The 20,492-nt window shown below is 34.6% G+C and overlaps 1 protein-coding gene across 4 annotated transcripts in view; it reads right to left on the bottom strand.

Moving 5' to 3' along the window:
* The window catches only part of MARCHF6 (membrane associated ring-CH-type finger 6), a 47,660-nt gene that overhangs the window by 8,129 nt on the left and 19,039 nt on the right, over positions 1–20,492 (bottom strand). For 2 of the 4 annotated variants that reach the window (XM_009919068.2, XM_069808850.1), the window contains 14 exons: positions 19,478–19,510; positions 17,690–17,741; positions 14,480–14,538; positions 13,786–13,866; positions 12,487–12,555; positions 12,299–12,373; positions 11,348–11,482; positions 10,742–10,861; positions 9,648–9,748; positions 8,801–8,938; positions 6,813–7,014; positions 4,630–4,699; positions 3,264–3,460; positions 1,784–1,918 (listed from right to left, as the gene is read on the bottom strand). In XM_009919068.2, coding sequence (XP_009917370.2) covers positions 1,784–1,918; positions 3,264–3,460; positions 4,630–4,699; positions 6,813–7,014; positions 8,801–8,938; positions 9,648–9,748; positions 10,742–10,861; positions 11,348–11,482; positions 12,299–12,373; positions 12,487–12,555; positions 13,786–13,866; positions 14,480–14,538; positions 17,690–17,741; positions 19,478–19,510 — 1,467 coding nt within the window. The remainder of the gene's footprint in view (positions 1–1,783; positions 1,919–3,263; positions 3,461–4,629; positions 4,700–6,812; positions 7,015–8,800; positions 8,939–9,647; positions 9,749–10,741; positions 10,862–11,347; positions 11,483–12,298; positions 12,374–12,486; positions 12,556–13,785; positions 13,867–14,479; positions 14,539–17,689; positions 17,742–19,477; positions 19,511–20,492) is intronic. The other 2 variants (XM_009919069.2, XM_069808851.1) reach the window with 1 other exon arrangement.

Genomic DNA, 20,492 nt, shown 5'->3' with positions numbered 1-20,492 from the left:
AAACATTTACCTAGAAATAAGTCACTGTGATTCCTTTAAAAAAAGAAGTGAAACAAGATACAAAGATGCTCGCACAAGTCAGGAAACAAGGGGTTTTTTCTTCTTATACATTTTAATTGTTCACAAAACCTTACCTGACGCAAGAAAAGCTAAACAAAGCAAGGCAATGCTCTTCACAAAAGAACATCATACTATTCAGATGAAAATTTATGCTTTAACATATACCAAAATTATTATGGCACTGGAATTAAAAAAAACACAGTATAACTACAGGCTTCTAGTAAACACTGCACATCAAGAATCAATCCTTTCTGCAGTACAGATATTTGTAAGAGACTCTTCAATAAAAACCACCAAAAATAGAATGCAAAGTATAGGTTGACAGGGCAGAACAAACAGCTACAGAACTGTTAAGACATCATAGGTTAATTAACTTTCTTAAACTGCTGGGGAAATATATTTTCTTTCACCAATTATTTAAAAAGACAGCCTTTGTTAACATCTTTTACCCCACGTATGTTCAAAAATTTAAAAACTTCTTAAAAATAAGTCAGTGTTAAAGTTGCTTCATGTTTTCTCAAGCATATAACCTTTGTGTAACTATTCTCTTTTGTGAAAAATGGAGATTATTCTCAATACCAACAGCTCCTTGTTAATTTCGAACAAGCCTCAAATCCCTCCAATCCAGTATTTTGAGGAAGCTCTGCCACATGAAAATAAAATCTTTCGGTATATTTAATTCCAAACTTTTAAAGAAGTAACATGAAAAATTAAGAATTTTTAGAATCTCTAGCCTTACAAATTCTTTCCAAAACTGGATGGGAACCAGGATCGTCTACCACTGCAATCATATGATGTCCTGACTTATTAGTCATTTACTTGAACAGATAGCTCCAAAGTATACTTGTATTATAAAATAATGGAATATCTAAATTAGCAGTCAAATTCTTCTTTGTATTATGGCTTTCAAACATTTCGATACTGAAAATAAATGAAAGCTTGTTTGTGGGCAGCTCAGAAAAATCACTGTCCCTGAACACTTTCTTGTTGTTTAGTAATATGCATTCTAGATCTTTTGAGTTATGGTTCCCTCAGTTGGGGCTTCTCTTGAGTTACAAGATCTTTCATAATTCAGTCCAGGTGATGCAAGCATTTGTCACTCAATCCACTGTACCTTCATTTCTTCCACCAACTTGCAGGAAAAAAGTTTGCACTCACTTAACCTGTGAGACTTGACTGAAGAAAAACAAAATGCTACTACCTCAAAAATCTTGTATTAATGATTTGACATCTCAAGCTAAAATCAGAATGATCCTAAAGTATATAAAAATTCCTTCATAGTGTGTATCACCACTGAATTAAAACCTTGTATGGAAGCAAAAGATCAGCTGAACCTCTTGCCGCATAACTGTAGGCAGAGAGCTTTCCGGAAAGGTCAGACAGAAGATGTATGTCTGTGCATACACACATACAGCTATACTAACTTCTTTACATAACTTTACAATTATACTGCTGAAAAAAGTGTCCATCTGATCACTGAAATGCAAAGATCCTCTGATGTCATCCCACAAAGTTCAGCTTTTCATACTCAAAATTCCTAAGCATATCTTTTTGGTTTAAATAATCCTCACATCCAGACTGGCTGTCTTTTCTCTGCCACATAGAAACATAATTATGGAAAATGCTCTGAAGGACTGAATCAACATGAAACAAGAACTACCATACTCCTTACTTCTAAGTAAAGAAATGTATCAATAGCAGAAGAAGAATGGGACCAACTGACCTGCCAAGGATAGAAGAGAGGTGTTTGATCCAAAGGAACTCTCAAAGGTGCAACGATGACCAGTTCAAATAGAAGACCGAGCAAAAGTGGAACCACACCAGCTAGCAGTATAGCCACTATTAATGTCTTCATTATCTAAAAAGACCAAGACATCTAATTAGTGTTTATCAAAGGATTCTTTTTGTTTAAACTTCAAAATATAACTTAAACTACACAAACAGATAAAGCTGGAGAATAAAACTACACAGACCTTTAATTCATACATATACACCCCTAGAAATATTTTTTATTACATACATAGTTTTGCAATGCATGTCAAGATTGGGTCCTATTCCATGCCCCCTCCAGAAAAAGGCATGACTGTACATCCTACTGGTGTCCATAGCTTTAAACCATAAAATCACCTGTGACTGTTATCAGTAGGGAATACTATCCAATGGCACTTCACTATATTGAGTACTCTTGTACGTTGGAAAATTAGAGAAGAATCTTTCCAAAACTGCTGATTTTTTTTCTAGTGAAAACCAAACCTTAAAAATTCACTCATAATGGAATATTTCTGACTTAAAAATGAGAGACTCAGAACAACCACTCTTGTGTCTTCTTTACTTTAGAATTCTCTTAATTTACATGCATCATCCAAAAATCAGATACAAAATTAGTCTGACTTTATTAACATGATCAGGAGAAGGGACAAAGGACAAGTAGAACATTACATTTTAGCTCTGAATTTTCTTAAACAAGCTTAAGATTTTCTAAATTAAAATGATGGAAGAGATATTTGGGAAACATGGCAATACATGAAACACACATTGCTATTCTATCTGCAATAGTCCAATAAGCACGCAACAATGTCCATCACAAGAAGCCATTTATGTAATGAATGTTTAGAAGTACTATACTTAGGCAAAAAATCTACTACAGAAATCCTCAAAACCAAAACCAAGATAAAAAGGTAGGATGTAAATTTGTTGCCATGGCAAGAATCTGAACTAGTAATAAAAAGGGATATTTTCTTTAAAAATATTAATTTGAACAACACAAAGATCTGACAAATCATAAAGATCCTTCTGAAAATATGCATCAAGCTACTTTGCAGAGGCACCATCATCTATCAGCTTTACTAGGTTTTTTTATTTGGTAATGTCAAGTTGCTAAATGAGTAATAGTTAAGTTTCCAGGTATATGTGTAAATGTAAATGCATTTGAGCACACATCACATATGGGATAATATAATGCATACACATATATATAAACATATATATGCAAACTTATTTACACTGATTGCTTAGCATTGTGCCAAATGGCTTCCAAAAATACAGTTAGCCTATGCAACTGTAATGTAAGCTGCAAAAGCTTCAAAATGGTCCGAGAAGGAAAACGTAGTATATGTTACAGAGTAAAACCTGCAAGCAAAAATGAAACAAGTTTTGTTAGCTACTTTTTTGATAATTCAGTAAAAATTTTTCTCAAGACTCACCATGAGAGACCATTCTTTGACCTTCTGAAAAATCACTCTACGCCCCTGCGGCATCCAGGCGACCAGCACTGTCACTGCTCGGATAGTTAGCCAACAGACATAAAGACCACAAGCAGCTGTGTACAGTTCGTGGATTTTGGCAGTCCCCGTCCAAAATGACATTAACCATCGGCCAGCAAATACTGAAAACACAAACACTGTTAAATAGAGTAATGCTTTTTGATTTATTAAGGAAGGATGCCTATTAAAAAAACCACTTAATCAAATTTATTGTTAAATATCAATGCACAAATGGTATTCAGCATAAAACAGTATTTTGATACTATACCCATAAGGCACAAATGTGTAAATAGTTACACAGATGATGCCAAATACATATGTAGAATTCCCCCCCTTCCCCCTCCCCCCCCCTTAAAATTTCATTACACCAGCAATGTGATCTGAACTGCAGCAAAACAAAGCAGTGAATACTGCACTGTTCGGAGCCTAAACACGAATCTTCAGAACTGCAAAGGCAGTAATGGATTAGTGCATAAGCCTGAACTTAAATCTTATGAGCTATGTTTGGGTTATTTCACTGCCTCATATAATTTTTTAAGTCTTACTGATGGGGCTTCTGAAGCTCTCCGACAAAAATGGGAGACTCATTTGCCACATTTCATTTTTTTAATAGTGTTTCTGTTCTCTAGTATTACAGTGGAATTATTTTATGTGCTACTATTAAAACCATCACAAAATTTGTAACTCTGATTTCAACACATTATTGACTTTAGGAGCATTAATACAAGGCGGTAAACATTACATGGTACTACGGTAGCCAGGTTATAAAATTTAAATGAGTTTACACATCTTAATTTATTCCAAATTATTTAAAAAAACCCTACAAAGTGCTTTTGATTTGGTTAAAGTACTTATTCATATATATATTTGGGAAGTGCCATGGACATCAATTCAAAGTCTCCTAGTGATTTGTCATGACGACACCTTTAATAAAAGATAACTGTAGAAGACCTGGTAACAACCTATATATTTTCCTTCTCTAAATAGTAAAGCAGGTTCAAGAGTTCCAATTCTCTCTTTCTCTCAATACTACTACAAAGATTGTCTCAGCACTTGGAGCCCTGCCCTTAAAAGAAAATTATTCTACAACAAAACAAAGGAAATGGCAACCTCTGTCAAATACAGGTATTATCTCTACCATTTAGATTCCAGATGATTATGATTTGATGATGTACCATTAAAAATGAGACATAATTTTCCATGTTTTCTCCTTTTAACTTAAAACAATGGTTTCAAAACATCTGCCATTGTTGAGCACAGCAACATGCTGAGTTGTTTTTAATCTGTTTTACAATAAGAGACTTACCTGGTAAGGTAAGGCAGATAAGACTAGCAATCAGTAATGTTATGCACATGAAAACAATCAGAAGAAATATCTGAAAGAGGAAAAAAAAAAAGAGAAACAGTTTATAAGAAAGTTACTTAACCAAAGTCAAAAAAACATATAAAAAATACGAACCATCCTAGAAAGGTAGCTAAACCAGAATGTTCAAATACGAACTGATGTTTCACTGTATAAGTAAGTTGGCAGTAAGAAACCCACCCACAAAAACCGATGATAGGTTTTTATGTAGAATAATTAAAAAACCCCAATCTGATCTTTTTGTTTGAGATTAACAGTATGTACTTGATTAAATTTTTTTTGGGGGGGGGGGGAATAAAAATCAAACCCAGAGCTTTACATGCTTATTTGTAACTGAAATAACATGAAGGATCAGTTCGTATTGCTTGCTCAATCCGTATGGACATGATGAGTGAGTTTCAGTGGAAAACTTTCATACATAATAAAAACTGAATATAAACCACCTTCTTCTAGGTTCTTACAACTTGGTTAAAATGAAAATATTTAATGAAAGTGTAGAAAAGATCAGACGTTTACACTTTTTTTTTCCTTCTCAAATGCTTAAAATCAAATTGAGAAAGTAATTAAAATATAGTATTGCTCCATAGTGGAAATCTGAGCGGGAGACACGTTTTTCATAAGATGAACCTATCTGAGTAGAACCAAGGTCAATACACCAAAAATCACAACTGAAGCACTTACAGTGATCCTGAATTCCACTATTTACATATTTCAAACAAGTGGAATCAGGGACATAGAATCGTATCGATGAGCTACCATGTGTTTGAGATGGTGCAAGCATCTCTTGATGAAAACAATGGAATTCAGTTAAATCAGATTTTTTTTGTATTTCTACATTCTACAGAAGTCTCCAAAGAAGAACTTAAAATGTCTAGATGAAGGTAAGTAGACCAGAAAAAACAGTCTTTGGCAGCTGAACATGAAACCGCTTAGTTATCACCAGGCTCAAGGTCAGCACCGCAAATTACTGAAAGCTTATACTATGCAATGGTTTGAGAGGGGGAGACAATTTCAGCACCTGTCCTTATCCAGAGGCATCCACAAAAATAAAATAACCCATGCAAAGGTAGCTCTAGAAAGGATTTAATGAGTCCCTAGGTTAACACACCCCTTCCTTGAAAACAGCATGTCCACATTACAGTTGTTACGTGTTGCCAGGTCACAGTAAGTGAGAATCCATTTTAATTACCTCCTTATCAGCCAATCAGGGAACTAATTTCAATTAACCTGTCTGTCCAACTTCATATGAACTTGACTCAGTTTAAGTGAAAATGTCACACAAGTATCCCATTTTCTTTAAAAATAACACTATAAAGGCTTATCTGAACTTTCAAACATGTCTAAGCAATGCCTTCTGCCTATTACCCCAGTTTTCAGCTGGACCAGTTTCCTGATCCAGCTCATCATGTGTGTGTTCTAGCACAGGCATTCATGCTAAGAAGGGAAGAAACGAACAATTGCCATGGAAAGAAGACTGACACCGCTCCTTTCAGCAGTAAGTGCATATTTATGCTTGATTAAATTGGTATCAGTCAGAAAGCGTGCTGTGACTTCCCGTTACGACCAAACGAGAGGGGCAAATTCATTCTGCTTCCCTAGCCTTTTCACCCCCTGAGCTACTTCGTCCCACTCCTTCCTCTACAACAGTGCTGTAGCTCATGCATTCCTGTGTTTAATATAGATGCAACGAAGTTCTCCATTTAATTTCTTAATAAAGCAAAATAGTTTAAAATACACTTCAGCTACAAGACTGAAGTATGCCCTCTTGAAAGCCATGCCTTGTCAGAGACACCCCTGAACTACCTTTTTGCTGGGGGGTTATTATATTTCTCTCCAGTACTAACCGTTAGGAAAATAAGATGTGAACTAATATATAATACACAACACGTATGTGATCTATAAATAAAATGGTAACTGAAGGTCTTAAGTTACGGACTGAAAAAAGCTGTATGTGAGAATAACTGTAAGTCTACCTTTTAGAAAAGTGCAAACTGTACAAAACACAAAACAACATGACCCACCACTTGACTTCTGGTAACATGTGGGTCAAATCTTTCTTACAAGAAAAATTATACCCATTTTTCAAATGCCTTTCCCTTTTCTCTTAATGTGTTAGATATACCTACCCTGAGCGGGAATTTTAAAGGCCTACGATAAGGCTGGAAACCCACAGGTCCTCCTTGTTGAAGTATGGCTTGATGGGCTGCATGAAGACCTTCTCCCACAACTGGAATGGCATTATTATTGCGAGCATGCTGGTTGTTAGGCTGCTGGTTTGCATTGTTTTCATTCTCTTCCTGGTCACCAAGTAGGTAAGAATGGAGATCTCTGCAACAATCAAAATCTCAGTTCTGTTCTGTTTGATATGAATGAGATCTTAACAGAAAGATAGGCCTACTCAGAATGACTACAAGTTGTACAAAACTTATTCAGGAGTACTGGCAGAAGCTTGATAAAGTAAAATAAACCATTTTCTGTTAATGTACTCAATGTCATCCTAAACAGAATTTAGAAGAAAAATGCTAGTGTGGATGCAGATTACAACAGTGGGAACACAGCCACAAATAAAGATCATGTAGCTGTTTGCTTTAAAAATAACATCTGGTATTAAAGTTGTGCATATAAAGGGAAAATTGCATTGATAGTTCGTGTAAGCAGGCAGCTCAACTGACACCTTTTATTTTACAGCTACTAAGCTTTATTTGAAACAATTGCCTTCAAACCTAAACTGTACAAGGACAGTACTGTATTGTGATAGACATGTTTTTGAAAGTACAGTCAGGCAGAGTCTTTCAAGAAGATTCTAAATTGCTCAAAACCTGTTCACAACTTCCTAAGAACATCAATCCTAGAAACAGTCAATCTACTTTAAAAAGAATTCTGTTGATATTTCCTGCATACATCATTAGCAGATGGATAAATTTGAGTTTGATCCAAAAAAACCCCAAACCCAATATGAACATTTAGAAGTTAATTTTCCTCAGCTTTAGCAGAATTTGCATTACCAGTAAGACACATACAGCTATTCTATTGGCAGACTATGAAAGCAGAGGAAAGATTTTCATCTTTGCTCAACTAAAATTGCTGAAGAGATATTTCACAATCGTTCTTAACAGCTGCAACAGAGAAAGCAAAGCCATTTCTATTATCATCTCCAAAATTCTCTTCTTGCATCATACTTAAACACTATCAAAATATGGACAAATTAATTAAAAAAATAACTTTGCAAAATGCAAACTAAGAGAACAGGGATGGGGAGTTTCCTTATGAGAAGCTAAAATAAACATTTTGGTTTGTAGTGGAAAAACAAAGGCTTTCATTCATTTTCTCAGAGTCTCAGAGACACAACTTAGCAAAGAATAAATAAATCTTCACCCTAATAGTGCTGCATTGGCACAACCCACAATGAGCAAGGCACGGTGGGAGAATGCCAATATACTTTGAAGCTAAATTTAAAACTTTACAGAAACAAAATCAACCTTATTTTTTTCTTGACTAATTTGGCAAACAACATAAAAACTAAAAAATAATTTCAAGTGCTAGAACTCTGCCTGGCAGTGTAAAATAAAGAGCCTCACTGTGTATAATCATTTACTTCAGCTGACAAAGATACAGTTTTATCCTTCTTTAGAGACTGAACTTTTAACTTTAAAATCCTCAATTTAAAAGTATTCACTACTGCAGCTTAATGTGCTAAATAATTTTCCTTTTTTTTTTCCCCTTCTTACAATAAGAAATGCAAGATGCGCACACAAGTTTTATTTTGATAACTCATGGAAATGCTCCGCTGACACTCACCTCTTTCATTTTTCCATATAGTAGGAAGTTAACAAGCTGTTAGTAAAAAATCTGTAAAAGTATGACTAAGTAAATGCTGTAATAGTGTGCCAAAAGAATTACTTGTAAAAGACTAGTCCGGAAGTAGGTAAAACTACTGCTTAGGAGAAGGTACTTCCATAGGAAATCACTATAGAAGTTTTACATCATTTATTTATCTGTAAAATAGCTATTAAAGCTACTTGTTGGGATAACTCTCTTGAAAGCATGCTGCTTTCACGTTAAAAGGCTAAGCTGGACACAACGCCTGTAGTTGACTTTGGCTTTCTGTACTTACAGCAAGTATCCAGCAGTAACAGTCCATGCTCGTACAAGACCTTTCAACCACTGTCTTGTATGTCCTTGTTCTAGCAAAGCTGGAAGCACCACCTGAAGCAAAAGGAGCTCTAGGGAAAGTTCACTTACTGGAGCATCACTAGAAACAATGGGGAGGGCAGAAAGTCAAACATAAGGAACATTCTAATAGTAATCTTTTACACTGAATCATATTAACACCACCACAATAAAAAAATATATTGCACACCAATAGGAACAATTCTTAGGTTTTTGCATACATTTTTCCTTATATACTACTCTGAGCACACGGGTTAAGTGTTCATGAGTGTTTAGGCACTTAGGCGCACAAGAAATTTACGAAAAAACATGGAGAAAGATTATATCAGAGAACATGATTTGCTCTTCTATTTGCTTCTATCATTGCTGTTTCAATTATTACTTAGAAAGATACTGTTACCATTAAAAAGAAATGCAGTTACGGGTATTCTTTTATTCTTGAAGCAGCGACAGTCAGGAATGGATGTGCAAAACAAACATGGCAGAAGCTTCACTACTGAAAAGCTGAAGGGGAAAGTGTTTTGAGGGCATATAAAAGCCAAATAGTTATCATTGTGGAAGTAATACAAAATGCCTTCTATTTTTCTTAGTAGCTTTTTATTTGACAAATTGTGTGATGTATCCACACCCTTTATCTTTTTACTTTTCTAGAACAATGAAGTTCAGATTAATTGAAAACAAACAAAATAACATACCAAACGATGCCACATTAATGCTCAAAGAGCAAAAATACACTTTTTTCTAGTTATACGGAGACTGAAAAAATCATCTTTTTAAAATTAAATGCTTACCTGTAGAGCATAACATTATATGGAAGAAAGTTAGGCAGGAGATACTTAATAATGCGTATAGGAAGCCAGAGCATGAGCAGTACAATTGATCCAAAGACGATCTACAACAAGGAAGTTTAACAACTTAGTCCAAATTGCAGAACCAGCCAAACCTAGTTTCCCACCCATCTCTCTAACATGTTTCCTGTGTGTGGTGGGTTAGGCCTGGCTAACAGCCAAGCACCTAACCAGCTGCTTGCTCATTCACCTCTCCGGCTGAATGGGCCACTTGCTGTCACACAAAAGTTTCAGGCAGCTAAAGCATTATGATTATCTAAGGAGAAAACACTCTGAAAGGTGGACAGGTCAGCTCCTCTCACGTACTGAAGGGCTCTCTAATAGAACTAAGATCTCTCTATGAGCTTTCACTGCTCCAAGCACGTTAGCTGTATTAATACAGTACATCAAATAATAATGTTTCTGATGTATCAGTTTTCACAGTTGACATGACACTTATGTCAAAGACAGCCCAAGACACTTCCCCTACTGCATGCTAGGCAAACTTCAGACAAACAAGCAAAAAGAAAAAAACTTCCATTGTTTTCAATATCTTACAATGATAACCTGGAAACAGACACCACTGGCTAGATCAGCATAATCCAAATCAAAACTTAACCAGAAAGTTACTCTACCTCTGCTGCACTACTTCAGCTGAACTGGATGCACAATGTTTAGTGCAATAACTAAGAGCATCATGAAAAGAGTTACATGATATACAATACCCATAATAACAAACACTTGCTGTCTGAATACACAAACATTTCCTGTGATTTTGCATAAGAAGATATCACAGAAAAAGTTGGTTTGGAAGGGACCTCCAGAGGTAAACTACCCCAACCCTCTGCTCTGAGCAGATCCAGTTACATCAGGTTGCTCAGAACCTTATCCAGTTGAGTTTTGAGTATCTCAAGACACAGAACCTGTTGGCAACTTGTTCCAGTGTCTAATCACCTTCACAGTGAAAATGTTTTTCCTTAAATATGCAGTAGCATATATGGGAGCTAACGTATGAAATTTTCTTTCCAAATAAAGAAATTTTTGAGAAAAGTCCTTACCACTGATAAGATAAACCTCCTGAGATGTCTATAAATGGGCAAGTGAATCATTTCCTGCACGGGATTGAAGTCTGGATCATTCAAATTCCTGAGAAACCATAAGACACCAGGTCTCAATACCTGAAGTAGGGAACAGAAAACAAGATATGAAGAGAAAATTATCTTTGTATCCTTTGTTTTTCAATTTGGATAACACTGCTGCAGCAAATAAGTTTTAAACATAATAGGGTTATTTGTTGAACAAAGTTCAACAATATGGTACAGAAATAGAACAAAGGAAGCATTATCGTAGAGAAGCAATAACCAATTACAAGCTTAATTTTTAAGTATTAATCAATCTTAAACAACTGAAATGTATTTAGATTCCTTTGAAGGCAACACCCGTGTTTAACAACTCTTTGTAAACTAAAAAATCTAAGTAAAATATACTCTAAATCATCATTTCCCACCACAGTAAGTATCAGTGTGGCCTTTTTTACATAAGGCTGAAATCCAACATACACACACAAAACACAGTAGCAGCAATACCCACATGTGAAAGATTTAACTAAGTTCAACACACAAGCTTCTCTATGTTACATACCAATCCTGTTCTTATAGACTTACCTCTCTCAGTAAAAGAATGAAGGATGCAAAATAAAAGACGTAAACCATTCCAACTAACCAGTGCAGAAACATTGTGGTACCTGGGGCAGACTGAAAGCTCAATTCTCTGTCTTTCAAAGTGGCATCAAACATCTCCTAGAAGGTAAGTAATAAACAAATATGAATAAAGTTTGGCAAACCTACACAGTTACTCATTTTGTTTACCCTAGTTAATATATACTACTAGGCATTTAATTTAAATGCCTGCCTCATGCAAACAAATAAATAATTACAGCATTTAATTAGAAAAAAGGGAATAATTTACAGTAGGAACAGCAAATAAAGATCAATTTCTTTCTTCTGACAGAAAGAAGAAAGAAGTCAACTCTAACACTAACATACACTACATAAGTTATAAATCAGTTCAAACAAAGTGGTCGTGATCGAAGCAAATACTTATTCCCTTAAGTAAAATTCTATTTCTACTAAGGCTAGAAGAAATTAATTTTCTCCATTTGAAATTAATCACTTAATTTTTTTTTCAGGACAGAAAAGCTGTCCTCCTCAATTCCAAACACAGTATGTATCTTGTTCAAAACATAAAGAGATTGGACAACTATTAAAATATGAAGTTGCTACCATTTCACATAAGATAGCTACATAAAGAGGTTTATTTAGTACACAAGTTTGCCTGTAAGTTCATTATCACAGTGGTCTTGTAAACGCAGTAAAAAGGATCAGGATCTTGTTATTTTAATCATAGCATGTTAATTTGTATTTAGTAACATAACGGAAAACAAAATTAGCATTAAGCAGTACCTAAAAACCCCTTTCCCTCTGGAAATGCTGTTTATAAAAACAGCAAGACTGCTGTCAAACTCCTATCCACAACCCTCTTCTCATCAGAACTTTTTTTCCTTTAAATATAAACACTGTTAAAAAAGATTTTATCCCACTTATTTCCATTCTTACCAAAGAGCATATATCCAGCCACCAGCCACAGATGAGAGGAAACACACCAATTTCAACAACCACTAATAAGGAAACCTTTAGGAAAAGAGAAAAGAACATCTCACTAGTTTAACAGAAATTGCTAAGAACATTATAATGTAAGCTTAAATTGAGTGTGGTTTTTCCTACACACAAAAAAATAGGATTACCTTGACAACAATATAGCAAACTCCTAATAAACGACGTGATCGCTGGAACTTAACAAGGGCTGCCAAACCCTGAATAGTTTTGTCAAGAAAATAATACTGAAAAATACTTTATAACATAGTTTGATTCATATCAAACACTATTACTATGTGGCTTTTAGCTACAGGAAATTTTATAAAAGGCAAAAGTGAAATAGGAAGTATCTACTTTATCAGGGCTCTATTTTCAAAATTGGCTGTGACTCTGGAAGTCACAACCTGATGTGCTGGATAACCCCCCCAAACATGCATCTAAAATAAAAGAATAAATACATAAATAATAGTACTACCACCTTTCTTAAATTAAGCATCCAAAAATTTTCTCAAGAAACAAAGAGTTGCCTTTGAAAACGTCTGCCGCGAGTAAGCAAGTTTCAAAACTGAAGGCCTACCTTAAATGGTAGCTTTCCTTTTCATGCTATCTGAAACAAATTCTCACCTTTTCCAAGAAAAGCCAGATACATATTACAGTTTGGGGTTGGTTTTTTTTGTTTTCTTTTAGGAGGCAAAACAGAGACATGCCAATCAACTGTTTTACCACATTTGCACTGCACATTGGTATAGCAAGGTCTAAAGTTGATGTTAGCGTTGCGTAGTCTTGAACAGAAAATTGCTAACAAACATTTATTCTTTCAAATTGAAGTAGGTGTAGTCCCTTTAAAAACATGCCCCTGGAACGCAGACTTTTAACCTGTGACCATATCCTTCTAGCTCTGCCGTGACTTAATTTTCTCTGTAATAATGAGGGTTATCACCTGAAAGAAATCCTTGCTGAAAACTCTCAGTGGTTCAGAGACATAAAAGAGAAATGTAAACAATCCACACTCTAAAGATCTGGCAGAATCAAAAAGATGTGAATAAATTTCCCATCGTATGCTACATGTTTTCATAATCTCATTTCTCTTTCTACTGCAACTATGTAGCCCACAGCAATAGTATAAGGGCAGTGAGGAAAAAAAAATGGTTCTACACTCATCTTCTCAGACAGACCTTCAAAATTTAGTTGGAGACCTTCAAGCAAGCATAAAAGCCTGTGATTTTGTGTTGTTAAACATGTGCAAGTGTTCTGAAGAATGCAGTCACACTGACAACTTTTAAATGTCCAAGAAAACAGGAGAGACCTTTTCTTCTAATTTCACCAAAAGAGCAGAGCAAAACGGTAAATTAATTGCATCTGCATCATGTCTGTGCCTCCTCAAAATATAGCCAGAAAAATGATTTAGATGTAAAATCTGAACCAGGTAACTACTGACAAAAGGATACATGACAAACAATTAGAGTCACTGCTAGCAGAACATATCCGACTATAGTTGTAATCAGGCCTTCAAAATGAGATGCTTGAACCTGGAGGGGACAGAAAAAAAGGGAAAATTTATCAGTCTCTTAAAAGATTACATCTCCTTTTTATGTAATTAAGATAAATTTCCTTACCTCAACTCTTCAAGAATGGCAACAAGTTTCTTTAGTTTTTACATATTTTAATAACCTACTACTTTTTTGGTATTTCCATCAAGAGTAGAAGATGTTTACATTTACTGGAAAAGTCTTAACAACTACTTTCTTCAAACATGAAACAACCTCTATATACGAAACAAAAAGTGTCACCTTACACTACCTCACTACCTCCTAGCTTTCACTACCTATTATCATCAGCTATGAATATTACTCAGTACACAAATTAAAAATGTACATGAGGAAGAAGAGGCTGTTAAAAAAAAGTATGCATTTTTTTGTAAAAGGAGGAAACCTTCACTTGAAGTGTAAATAATGGAGGAAGTGGGAAAGAGTGACAGAAATTTTTTAGTCATAAATTTAAAAAGGTTTAAGGAGAAGAAAAGAGAGACACTCCAGGTTACTTTTGTGATCACAAATAAAAGTGGAAGGATGCTACAAAAATATTGTGATGAAAGAAATAGCGGCATTTTTTTTCATTTTGAGATTATAGAACAGTACTTACATATTCCTCAAAGCCCAGGCCAACAATGGAGAAGTGACCGATGTGGTACGGACAAAATGCTGCATAACATAAGCAGAAAGAAGCAGAAAAAATGGGCATGAAAACTGCTAAATGGAGCCTTATTTGCAGGATGTGTATTGTAACATGGTAATTATTCTACTTCGCATCAATTTTGTGAAAACAACTAAAAAAAATTTACTTTGTGCAAATATTTGCAAGCGTTACATTTCTATAAATTTACAAACATTGAAAATCAGATCAGAATTCACACTGAAAGACTGTAAATAATATAAAACTACACAGAATAAGAGGACATTCTTTTCCTTCTTAGCTCGTCTTGCTGTGTGTAGATTAATTAAGTTTCTCAGTCTTAGGTACTAGGGTGGTATCGCTCTCAGACTGCTGTAGGAACCTGTTCTGTATATTCACTCCTTCTCACGCACTAAAAGACTTAAGTAGCCATTTTACAGCTTGGACAGATGGGACTTGCTTTAGCAAAGTTTCAGTTTTAGTGCTTTAGCTCTTAAGAATACTGTGAAAAATGCAAGCCCTGCAGAAATCTGCAAAGGGAAAAGAAGATGAGGGAGAGCAAGATGATGCTCCAGTGAAGGGGTGATGAGCAACTGAGAAGTCTTTTACTTTAAATTAATGGACTAAGGACCGTCATCATTCCCGAGAACTCACTCTCGCCAATTCTGCGGTCTCAGGAGGAATGAATTAAAACACACAGCACTTTCCCCATTTTTGGACACCTGTGTATTTGCAGGATCAAGTAGATGTTTTAGCTCACTCTCTGGTCTTCTAACCGACCTACGAAGGACTACAGAATTCAACATCACTTTCCTACAGGAGTAGAGGGAGTCAATAGGAAGTAAAGGGCGACAGTAACTGCAAGCTTTTATCTTCACCTATACTGCGTTCACTATATCATGATAATCCACTCTGGGGACTGCTGTAGACTAAACATACCCTCAAATGAAAAGCCTGATGATTTTTTTTCTATCCTCCTCATTCACGTATGACCAATATGTGAAAAAAACTACGAAAAGATTCAGCAGGATTTGTATTACCCTAATCAACGATGAGAAAGTTTTAATCTACGTCCCTCTCGGAGAAATCAGTAGTTACTGGGAATAGCAAAAATGTAAAAGATAAAAGGAGGACCTGAGCTCTTCCTGCCCGTTAAGAACAAGAAAAAGAAAAGTGAGATAAAAAAAATAAGTCACATAACTCCTATAGACATCAGGCTCAGACTTAAAAGTCATATCTTTTTGACAGTGTTTTATGAGATTAGAGTGCATAGTTTATCATGTTTTTTAAATAACTTTCTTTGAAAGAGAATTTCTAACAGATCCCTTTCATTAAAAAGTATGAAGCAATACAAACTCCTCTGCAAGTACAAAAATGAGCTATAGAAAATATGAATTAAGTCAAACTTAATTAACTTGTCCAAGAGAACATCATAGGAGAATTTCTGGACCTGTAATTAAGGTTCCAAATGCCTTCCTTCTGGTTTATCTTCTAGAAAGTACCTCCTGTGACATTTGAACTAGGACTGTAATTACGAATAACTAGAGATTTGGCAGTTGTAAATTAGGCAGTACTACTTCGCGGGAAAGATACTAAAAATAAGCTTGAGCAGCACAAATTAAATTCCCAGATCTCCTGCTCACTTGCTTGGGAAAGTCATTCCCCTTCTCTACTTGTTAGTTTCCCACTTGTTAAAGCACACATAGAGCTACTGAAAACACATCTATGTGACAACCTTATTAATTATTCTTATTACTCACTTATTATTGAATTTAAACCAAGGATTTAGAAATTTGATAGTTATTATCTACTTATTAAAAAAGCCTAAATTTTATAGCAGCTAAAAAAACCTAATAAAATTTCAATAACTACAGATTAAAACAGACTAATTATCAGAAAGAAATAATTCTAGTATTTTCCAACTCTTATTAGAACAGTTATATTTTTTTGTGAATCAAGTATACATCATAATTCTTTTTATTTCCTTTTGATCTGCTGATTCATTTCAGTAACCAGATGCTCAAATCACTGGTTCAGTATTGTGAGCTTTACTTCGCCAGCAAAAATTTCTTATCTACAGTATAACTTCAGTTTTTAAATCTCAAACTCTTCTGCCAAGAAAGACCACTCAAAAAACCAAAGCAACATAACCAATCCCTTTCTAAACTGATAATTCAGAGTAAGTCAAATTTTGTGTCCAGTACTTCTTCAAGTCCATAAAATGCTCTATCTTGTCACTAAAATGCTGCTGCTTCTGCACAGAGTTGTGTCAAATTAACACTAATGAGCTCAAGCACCATAATCTAAAAGCTTCTGTTAGCAGCAAAACAGGCAAAACTTAGGCGCAGGGTAGAGCTGTTACTCTACCATGTCACTCAACAGGTAGAAGGTACAAAAAAAACCCCCACAAACCTGAATCAGAGTCTACTGCCTCTCAGGAGGTTCTTAAAAAAAAATCTATATATTCTAAATTTGTTACCAATTACCTTTCTGCAGTAAAACCAGAGCAGAAATGCAAATTTATCCTACATATTATAAGCAGTAAATATAAAATAGGAATTCAGAAACTCTCAAGTGGGAGCTTACTGCTATTTATAAGGTGGCAGGCATTTTACCCTTTTCTTTTAGGGTTCAAATGATTGAGAAATATACACTTACAGTTTGGGGATTTTTAAATTTTTTTTTAAAGTTATGACAATTTTATGTCCTAGCACTAACTATACATGGAATCAGAACATGGAAATATTCCTGTCTTGTATTAGAAATAGAGTCTTGCAAACATCTGAAGTTGCATTTCAGCCTCAGCATCTACAGGAATCAGAAAGGAAAATAAAGCAAAATACACCACTGATTAGAATTTACTATTTACATTTGCTCACAAATTAAATTCCAGGAGGTTCCTCCTTCAATTTAACAATATTGCAAACATTTTTTTCTGTGCTTTGGTTGACAACATTAAGGTTTTGGTAGATTTCCTATTTTAATCCTATTCACTTAAAGGAATTAAAATGACAAAACTAGAAGCACTAAAGATTTATTATTTATATTCCCAGCTCATTTGTGGTTCCATTTTCAGATGTCACAACTTCGTTTACTCTGAGAGAACAGCCTTGATATTAACCTGCATTATCACTTCATAAAGAAGGTTCTTTTTAAAACCTAAGAGCAAATGGTACTTACCAAACACAAGTATGAACAACGTATTTAAAGATACCACCCAAAAGACATGTTCCTGCAAGGAGTATGGGGGAAGGAGGGAAGAAGACGAGAAGGAAACAGTACATAAATATCAGTCATTTCAATAAGTGATTTTACTTTTGTATCTAAACTTATCTCAACTGCCTATTATTACCAAAACTTGCACATCTCACACATCCCAGGTTAGAGCCAAGAAATTTGCTCTAACACAAAGACCAAAACATGCAGGACAGATTATGAAAACATCTTTTTACATTCACGGACATTTACCTAGATAAGAGCACTTATATTAGCTTTAACACTCTTATTTTGTAAAAATAAGCTTTTACTTTAAAATCAATATAATAGTTCTGCTCTTAAAAACAATTACATGAAATGTATGTGGATATTTGTTTTATAAATAAGAAAATGTTAATCTGAACTTTTAACAACTAGACTTTGTCACAGGAAACCCCTTAACAAAACTGACAGCTCTCACTAGAAATGACAGCACGTCTCTTTTAATATTATTTTTAGCTAAGATGTGAACTCAGCCGTAAGTAAACTGGAGTTTTAATTCTTTTGATATTAATATTTAAGGTAAATCACCAATGACATAATAAGCTACATTATTTTAAACAGGAGACATTAAACTAAGACATTTATTTCAGACATGAGACATTTATCCACCACAGTATCTAATAAACACATTCCTATTTAGGAACTGTATTTCCTTCACACATTAAATAAAGTAAAATTTATACTGCTGGAAAAGAGCATAGATCTATTTTCCCTTTAAAATATAAATGACTTCTCTTTTTAAAATAAGTGATCTGGCAGATGATATACCCAATGAACATAGCTGTGATAGGTTCAAGTTTTGCTGCCGTTGACTCTGCACTGTCTCTCCCCTGACTCTCAAGTCAGAGCTAGACATCTCTGCAGTCACGTAGGATGGGCAGCAGAGCGCGCCCTTCAAATCAACTATAAGAAAGCCCACTAGAAGACATACATTATGTATGTAAGAGTTTGTCATGGAGCTAATCAACATGGGTTCACCCACAAATAAGTGTTAAAAAGCCAATAGCCTTTTTAGGATTGCTTTGCTAAATTATCTTTATCATAAAGATTTTTGGAACAAATTTAAAAGATCCGTGCTCCACAACACAGAGTGACTACTGTGAAGATTTTTTTAAAAAAGATTTGATACTGGTATCAATTAAAATAACATTCAAGAAGAGAAAAATTCTAGGGAGAAGCAAAAACAAACAAACAAACAAACAAAACAACACCACAAACAACCCCAAACCAAAACCCCAAATAAAGTCAAGAAACATAACTAAGGATCTTAAATTTTAAAATCTAGTCTACACTAAAAATTCGTTGGTGGTGTTCTGGTGGTATTAGGGCAAATCAGAGAAGTCTCAATGAAGACACTATTTTAATCGTAACAAAGAGCAAAACTTAAGGCTAGAACAGATATGAATTTTCAGTGTATGCTTTTTTACAATGTCTAGTTTTTATTTAGAATGGAGTTATGTGATCCAAAGTTCCCTACGTCTTTTAAGAAATTCCACTTTTATGCCACACACACACACACACAACTCTACGCTGTGTAACTCCTTAAAAAGACAGTTTGCTTGAACATGACATCATATGAAAGTCTCTTTAAAGAATGTATATCATATGAAAATAGGGATTTCAAATAGAATGATGTAATTTTAAAAATACAGTTTACTTTTTTTTAAAGCGCCTTCTATAGAAATTCTTGAAATGCAGGATTTCACTTACTAAAAAAACCAGAGATCCATCAAGTCCAAGCATCTGTGAGGATAAGAAAGTTAACTTTATTTACTCATCAGAAAAACTAAGCCACACGCATCTAAAATAAGCCTCATAGAAGCCTTTCACACCAACTTTTAATGTCCAATACAGTCAAAAGCTTTTTTTTATTGCTCAACCAATAGAACCTAGACATAAATTCTTAAAGATAAAGATAGAAACTAAGTTCTTGTTCAACAGAGTAAACTCAAGTTGATCAAAGGTAGTGATATACATGTGGAACATCTTAGCATACATGTATTTATATATGGCAAATGAAACACATAATCAACAAATATATAGGCTATTTCTCTCCAAGACTTTGAAGACTCTGACGAAGTTTTGTATTTGCAAAAGATTTTAGTGACTGAATTGTTATTCAAAAACATGTTCAAACAGCTCAATATTAAAATACAAAAGCAAATTTTTTTTTTCTTCCTAATTGCAAAGTATCAGTTTATGTTGCACTGCAAAAAGTCTATGGTTAGTATTTTACATTCAATGTGTAAAAGCAACTAGTAACAGGATAATGTTTCTATACTGTATGTTATTAAGTTTAGAACAGAATTGGTTTACAGCTAGGAAAGACAGGAAACAAATCCTCCACCACTCTGCACAGCTGTTACGGGAAGCATCCACCCAACAGCCAAAAATAGAGCATCTATTAAAAAAATATATATATATATCTCTCCTTTCCCCCCCACTTCAATCATTTCTTACTATTTCAATCCAGACACTCCTAGTCCATGATTACTGCCATAAAGTACCAGGTTCAAGGTTATTTTGTACCAGGAAGTTGCAAGATATTAAAGTTACACATATTTACAAAGTAAACCAAAATGCAAATATTTTTGAAAATTCAGAAAGCTTGCTTGCTATTTTCACAAGATGAAATAGCAGAAAAGCCTACCCCACATTCAATACTCAATGCCAACTAGATGTCTATTGCCTATGCCAGCACATAGGATTGGAAATAGTTATGAGA

The sequence above is a fragment of the Haliaeetus albicilla genome, chromosome 21 (assembly GCF_947461875.1).
Source record: "Haliaeetus albicilla chromosome 21, bHalAlb1.1, whole genome shotgun sequence".
Taxonomy (NCBI): Eukaryota; Metazoa; Chordata; class Aves; order Accipitriformes; family Accipitridae; genus Haliaeetus; species Haliaeetus albicilla.
The sequence above is the reverse complement of the archived record's forward strand: the minus strand, read 5'-3'. Positions and strand labels throughout refer to the sequence as shown.